We start from the raw sequence: 7,262 nt of genomic DNA, 5'->3' as shown, positions 1-7,262 counted from the left end.
TTTGTAACACGGTGGCAGGGACAGAGTGGGCTTAGGGGGCCCCCATGAGCCCCTCTTCCCCTGTGGGGTGGGGGGAACGTTTTGTTTCGTCTTTTCTTGAGAGTCCAAGGGGCTCAGTCAAGTTGACTCAGTTCTGGAGGGAGCCCAGGGCATGGGGTGGTCGTGCCAGGGGTTGGTGGGATTGGGGCAGGGCACAGTGCCCTGCTTCAGCCTCTGGTGTTTGGGAGAATCCTCTATCTTAGGAAGTGGCTGGGCTGTTCAGGTTTTCTGCCACCAAAATCAGCAGATTGACTCCAAGTTGTAGGGGCCTGGCCTGGGGCACTGGGGCAGTGCTGGCCCTGCAGGCTGAGACCAGGCACAGGGCGTGGGTCGTGGGTTTCTCTCCCCCTATCCAGCGCCCTGGGCCTGGGGGGTTCTTCTGGGTGGGGGTGGGCAGGTGAGGGGACCACAAAGCTCTCGGAGCGGGCCCAAGTCCCTGGCGCTCAGGTATCAAAGGGCGTTTCCTAAACAAACAGACCCCCACCCCCACCCCACTGTCCTGAGCTCCGGCAGGCGAGGGTCAGCTGCCCTCGCCTGCTGTTTGCACAGGTGGGCCTTGGCCCCATGGCTTGGAGGCTGGGGGAGGGCTGAGGCAGGTTAGGGCTGGGGTGGGTCCCGGGGGTGGGCTGGGGAGGGTCACGGGCAGGGAGAGGCGGGGAACGGGCGGGGCGGGGCGGGGCGGGGCTCCCTCGGGCCCTGCCCTTTGCCCGCCTGAGCTCAGGAGGAACGGGGTTTTCTGGGCGGACTCGGGAAGGTTGGACCTCGGTGGAGTCTCTCAAAGAATCGGTGGAGTTTCCCAGGGAAACTGCCCCACGGATGCCAAGCTCCCAGGGCTGAGTGGGTTGCAGCCGCGGCGGGACCTCCGCCCTCCGCCGCCTCCAGCCCGGCCCAGCGGGGCAATGCGCAGGGTTCGCCCGAGCGGGAGTCTGGCAGGGGTCATGACCCCTGACAGGGGATCCCAGGTCCCCTGACTCTGGCCTTTCTGTAGAGAACCTGGTGGTCGCTGGCGGCGAGGCGAAGGTGGCCCCTCATTCACCGGGGTCCATCCGGAGTGTGTCTCGGGGAGGATTGACCTTGGAGGGGAGCGGGAAGCGCTGTGACTGAGACTTCTCCTTTCCCCTCGCTGCTTCTGTCCATTCGCAGAGTCGTCCTCGAGTATCCACTGGACGTGAAAACACTGGCTTTACCAACCCGAGGGGGCGGTATTAGGACCCGGCCTCTGAGGGCGGCAGAGTTGGGGAGGAGGGCTTGGTCGGCTGCAGTCAGCGATGGGGTCTGGAGGGCGCTCCCCTGGCTTCCCGGGTGCCTTCAGGGTCCCAAGGAACTGAGCGATGGTCCCCTCTTCTACCCCGTGAACCTGGGCTCCCCTCATTTAGTTTTATTTTCTCGTCTAATTATTGGCCATGTGGGTGCAATCTCCATGTAAACGGGTGCCTTTTGTCCTAATTCAACCCTGTTATTATCCTTCCTCATGACCACTAAGTAGATCAAATCAGAATCAGTCAGGACTTGCTTCCCGTTAACTAGACTTAGGGATGGGCTTTTCCCTCCTATTTTTGCCAAAACACAGCATCCTGAAGTAAACCCCACTCACCACACCCAGCCCCCACGTCACCCTCCTGTCCTGGTTACGATGACACCTGCCCAACCCCCGGAACAGCATCGGCGCCTGAATTTACAGCCTCTGAGTCTTCACTCTTTGCATTCCTTTTCCAAGACTGCAGCCCAGGGACTGTTAGAGCTCGGCTGCCTCTGAGATTCTGAAGAAGCAGACGTGAATGCTGACTTCCGGCTTGTCCTCTGATGGACCCTCCCTCCCTGCGTCACCAGTGGCTCTTCCCTGCAGGCCAGAGGAGTCAGCGCCACCCGGACTCCAGCAGACAAAACCTCCTCTGCGTTCCTAAATAGGTGGGTGGTTTTGTTTAGATACAGAGAACACTGACTTTCAAAATGTTCTTCAAACTTCCCTGAAGCACTTCCCTGGGGGTCCATTGGCTAGGACTTATAGCTCTCAATGCAAGGCGCCCAGGTTCGACCCCTGGTCAGGGGACTAGATGCTACATGCCACAACTAAGACACAATCAAATAAATAATTAAGAAAAAAATTCCCCTGAGGAAATCTTCAGTGTTAAGACAGTCCCTTGCCAAGATCACATTTTTGAGTGTGATCAGAACCAGTTTACCTGATAATGTCTGCTTGAGGCTACGATGGTTAACAGCTGAACTTGTCCCCAGAAGTTCTTGGGGAAGGGGGGCCCACACGTTCTGGTAACTTAAGTGAATTCTTAGAGGTCATTGCTTTGACGTTTAAGAAACCCCACTGATGGAAGTTGGATCCTGCAGAATCTCACAGCGATGTGTCAGGTAATGAAATCCACAGCATCTACTTTTACTGAATTATTCAGGAAAATGGTTTGAACTCCACAAGGTGAATTATTCAGGAAAACAGTTTGAATTCCACAAGGAGTTTCTTAAGAGTCAAACCTGAGATCATTTGGGAGGGGGGTACAAAACTCTCTGTCTCCAACCCATCACCACAAAGTGCTAAAGTCAACTGTCGGTTTTATTAAAAAATAAGCACTATGCCTGGGTTTCATAAAATTTATACATGAATATGTACATAGACACAAATAATATTAAAATAAAAATCACACTTGCTTTCAAGTGGCAGTGATCCTGGCACCCCACAAACATAACGGTTAACTTTTCCTTGGAAGAAGCCACCTGGCCTAAAGAGACCACACTCAAGAAATGACCCAACAGACAGTAAAGCCGCAGCCGTTGCCTGCAACATTTTCCATTCAGGTTTCAAAAATATATAAATAATTTAATTACAAAACCCAACAATATATATACTTTTCATCTTTTGGCACAGTGAAACTGGTCAATAGCAGAGATGACTGAAGCTCCTCTGGCCCCTCCCACTCGGCCGCACCTGTAAACACCACAGGCGCAGAAGGAGCGGGCCCGGGACCCCCGCAGTAGTCGCATCGCCTGGAATGGTTCCCCGATGTGCTGTTCAGGTTCTGTTTCGCTTTGTAAGGGACAAAGCACTGGAAGGTGCAACGCAAACAGCAGGAAGAAGGCAGAGCCCGGGCCGCGAGAGGCTCCTGTGAAGGGCCGGGCGCGGGCCTGGTTCAGGGGTGAAACTGTCGGAGGCCCTGCTCTGCTCCTCTGCAGCGTGAGCTCTTAAGGACGAAGGGAACGTTCGGGATGCAGTTGAGACCCTTCTGTCCCGTGTTCGCTCTAAGGCACGTCGGGTGATGGTTCTGTGACCGTCTCTGTCCTCGGGCGGAAAGCGCCCTGCCCCGAGCCCGCGTCCCCCGCCGCCCCCGGCGCGCTCACGCCAGGAGCGTCTCAGGCCGACCAGGCAGGAGCGGGCCGGGCGCGCGGGCCGAGGCCGCGAGCAGGGCGTCGGGTAGCCGCACGGGGCAGTACAGGTGCGCACCGGCGGCCGGGCCTCGGAGCGGCTTGGCCGGGGCCGGGGAGGCCAGGGGCGCTAGGAGGAGGGGCGGCACCTCGGCCCCGCGCGCTAGCAGCCCCGGCGGCTCGGCCGCTCCAAACGCGCAGAGTGGCAGCAGGGCCCCGGCGGGCGCGGCCTGGAGCAGCGCCGGGTAGGCGGGCGGAGGCGGCGGGCAAGGCGCCGCGCTCCACGGAGGGCGCGCCCCGGGGCCCGCGTCCCCGGCGCGGCGGCTGCGGAAGGGTTTGCTGAGGATGCTGTCGATGGCGAAGGGGCCGGAGAATCTGCCCGCCGGGCTGGCGCGCCCCTCCGGGCGGGCGGGCGAGTGCGCGCGGGGCGAAGCCGGGGCCGGGACCGGGGCGGCGGGCGCGGGCGGCGGGGGCGCGCCGTCCGGGGGCCGGAGCGCGGGGCCCGGGGCCGCTGCCCGGTGGCTGAGGCGCTTGCGACGGCGGCGGAAGACCCCGTCGGCGAAGGTGTACTCGCTGTTGGGGTTCAGCATCCAGTAGTTGTCCTTGCCCCAGGGCCGCGAGGGGTCGCGAAGCACCTTGACGAAGCAGTCGTTAAGCGAGAGGTTGTGGCGCACGGAGTTGCGCCAGCCGGTGTAGCTGCCGCGGAAGAACGGGAACTTGCCCATGAGGTACTCGTTGATCTCGGCCAGGGTCAGGCGCCCGCCCGCCGAGTCGCGGATGGCCATTGCGATGAGCGCGATGTACGAATACGGGGGCTTGGGCCGCCGGGTGTACGGCTTGCCGCGCGCGCCCTCGCCGCCGCCCGCGCCCCCCGAGCCTGCGCCCCCGGCTCCGGGCCCCGCCGCCGCCGCGGCCCCCGCAGCGCCGGCGGCGCCCGCCTCCTCAGCGCCCGGCCCGCCGCCCGCTCTCCGCTCGCCGCCGCCTGCCGCCGGGCTGTTGGCCGCGCAGTCCCCGTCCGAGCCCAGGGAGTCGTCGCCCGCGGCCGATAGCGGAGACGGCGCGTCGCTGCCGCCCGCACCCTCCAGATCATTCCCCGGCTTGTCCCCGAGACCCGCGCGGGGCCCGAACACCTCCAGCTTCATGCCCGCGCCCGTCCCCGCCCGGCGCGTACCCTTTGCCTCCGCGCAGTCCTGGACAGCGGGCACCCGGGGCGGGGTGGCGATCGGGGCCGGTGTCCTGGCCTCTCTCTCCCGGAGCTCGCCTTCCTCTGGGTGAGACAGTCGCTTTCCGGATTGGAGTCCCCTTCCGTTGGAGTTCTTTGGAGTGGTTGTGCTTATTGGGTGAACCGACAGGGGCGAAGAGGGAGGAGCTGGGGGCGTACTGGCTTCAGGATGAGGAGCGGAGACTTGGGGGAAGGCGTGCAGAGCCGCGGTTCCAGCCTCGGGTGCCAGGGCGCGCGGGGCTTGGAGTTCCTGCCGGAGGAGGAAGCGTGCGCATCTGCTTCCCGTTCCAAAGATGGGGTTTCTTCTCCCGGACAGGCGTCCTCGCGGGTCGAGTCAGTGCCGGCTGCCGTGCCTGCCGCCCCGGGGCGAGGGTCCAGCCTTCACCCTCGAGCGCCCACGGAGCCGAGTCCCCGAGGCCGTGGCGCCCGCAACCGCCTTCCCGCCCCCGGCCTCCGGAGCAGCATCTCCACGCTTGCCGCCGCGGCCCCGTCTCGTCTCCACCTTCGACCCAGCCCAATATAACCCCGCGGAGCCCCGCGAGGGCGGGGCCTGGGCGCCGACGAGGGGTGGGGAGCGAGGTGGCCCAGGTGGCCGCGGCTCCGGAGCGGGCGCGCGCTAGGCGGAGGCCACGCGGCGGCGCGGCCGCAGGTTGTTTGTTTTGGGTCCGCCCGGCCCCGCCCTCTTCTTCCCACCAATGGGAGGCGTGCGCGCGGCTGAGGTCCGCGCATCTGCGCGCGTGCGTGAGTGCCTCGGCTCGGGGGCCGCGCGCGCGGTCGCTCGGGAGGGGCCCCTGCGCCCCGGAGCTCACGGAAGCGATACGAGAGCGCGGCCGGGGCACCTGTCGCGACGCCTGGCGCGGCTGGGGCCCGCGGCCTCCCTAAGCCACACTTGGTGTGCGGGTTCTCTGCGAGGGAAAACGGCGCTGCTCCCCCACTCAGACCCCCGTCGTCCCGGCCGAGGGACGAGCAGCGGAGCACGCGCAGGACACACTGCGGTGGCCTCCCACTGGGGCCGCGCGGCGGGTCCTTCTCGGGACCTCATCTTGAGGACCATCTCTCTCTTCTCTAATGAATAAAAGTCTGGACTCGAGATTGACTACACCTGAGATGACCTTGACTCGCTCTCATATTGGCCTGACTTTGTCTTCCGTGGCCTCTTCCCTCACCTGGGCGGGGGCTCTTGCGAGGAGCCGCGCGGGGCTCCTGCCGGCTCTGCGCGGCTCCCGCCCACGGGCGGCCCGGCAGCCCTCCTGCTCCAGGACGTTCGCTGTGGTTTCCGTGGTACCGGCGTCTGGCGGTCGGGAAAGAGGGCCCTCTCACCTCGGCGGGACGCCCGGCGGCGTGGATGATCCCCGAGGGCGCACTTCTAACCCGCTGCCCTTCCAAGCTGAGGTTTCGTCCTTTTCCGGCCTTTGTTGCAAATAAGCGACGGAGCTGCGAGTAGGTGGGACCCCCGTCGATGTTTATTTTATTACTTTCCACCATTTGTGCAGAAAATGTACACAACCCTCTCATCTTTTTTCAGGCAGTTTTAAAGGCATTCAGCATGGGGTCTGAAAAATGACGGGCCGTGGAGAGCTCTGTTGTTTTTGGTGTTTGGGGAAAAGATCTGCTTTGGAGATTAGACTGGATTGTGTGCCTGCTGAGAGCTGGGAGCTGGCAGGAATGGCTTTTTTTTTCTGAAGGCAGCTGCCCGAGGGGTCCCGGCTCCAGGCCAGGAGTCTGTGGTCCCCAGGACCTGGAGGTGGGATGGGCTGGAACAGGAGAGCAGCAGGTGAACAGCCAGGGGTGACAGCGCTCTCATCGAATGCCATCCTGGTGTGAACTCTGGAGGTGGGACGAAGGGGTTTTATGGGGCAGATAAGCCGGAGCTTGAGGTGTGGGCCAGTCGGCTGCTGCAGAGTCTAAGGGAGGCCAGAGACACTCCAGGGCTAGGTGTGCGGGGACCCATTTCCACCTTGGAGACGCCTAGGAGGCAGTCCTGCGGGCCCGTTCACCTGGCCACCACCGCAGCCCTGCCCTCACCCAGAGCATGGATTCGCAGCAGTTCCCCTCCTGGGCTCCCCACCTACCGCCCCCCAGCCCCTCCCATCTCTGTCTCTGCTTCCCTCTCAGCCCCCAGCAGTTCTCCAGCCCAAAGGTTAGTCTGGCAAGTGCTAGTGAGTTGGGCCTGGAGGTTTGTTCAGAGGGGAGAGAAGAGATCCCCACACTGGGCCCCATTGCCACTCACAACACTCACAGCAGCGACCTTGGGCCCTGTCCTCCCCACTGCGCGTGTAAAATGATGCCCAGCTGGACTGCTGTGCCCATTGCCTTTGGCACCGCTCCTTTCCTGGGGTGAATATACGGCGTTGCATTTCCGCCTCTGGGTGCTTGGGCCTTCGGGTGAACTCCCAGAGCCCGGAGATCCTGCCTCTCACCCCTGCTCCAACCCGGCCTGGTAGGAGGGGGCGTGTTGACATGTGGCTGCTCTCCCCCGCCCCAGCTCCCCCCTTCAGGCCAGAGGAGTGTTGGTCCTGCCAGGGACACAGCCCCCCACCCTGCCCCCTGCAGCAGCGTCTCCTCCACCATGACCATTCTGTGGGGGAAGGACCAGCCCTCCTGTGGGGCAGGCTCTCCCTGCCTCAGGGCT

General features: G+C 63.2%; 1 protein-coding gene across 1 annotated transcript; it reads right to left on the bottom strand.

Annotated features, from left to right (window-relative positions):
- Positions 1–2,584: 2,584 nt before the first annotated feature.
- Positions 2,585–5,352, bottom strand: FOXQ1 (forkhead box Q1). The gene has a single exon (XM_070464146.1). The coding sequence runs from the start codon at positions 4,548–4,550 to the stop codon at positions 3,381–3,383; it is 1,170 nt and encodes a 389-aa protein (XP_070320247.1). The 5' UTR covers positions 4,551–5,352; the 3' UTR covers positions 2,585–3,380.
- Positions 5,353–7,262: the final 1,910 nt, after the last annotated feature.

This window comes from Odocoileus virginianus, unplaced genomic scaffold (genome assembly GCF_023699985.2).
Source record: "Odocoileus virginianus isolate 20LAN1187 ecotype Illinois unplaced genomic scaffold, Ovbor_1.2 Unplaced_Contig_19, whole genome shotgun sequence".
Lineage (NCBI taxonomy): Eukaryota > Metazoa > Chordata > Mammalia > Artiodactyla > Cervidae > Odocoileus > Odocoileus virginianus.
The sequence above is the reverse complement of the archived record's forward strand: the minus strand, read 5'-3'. Positions and strand labels throughout refer to the sequence as shown.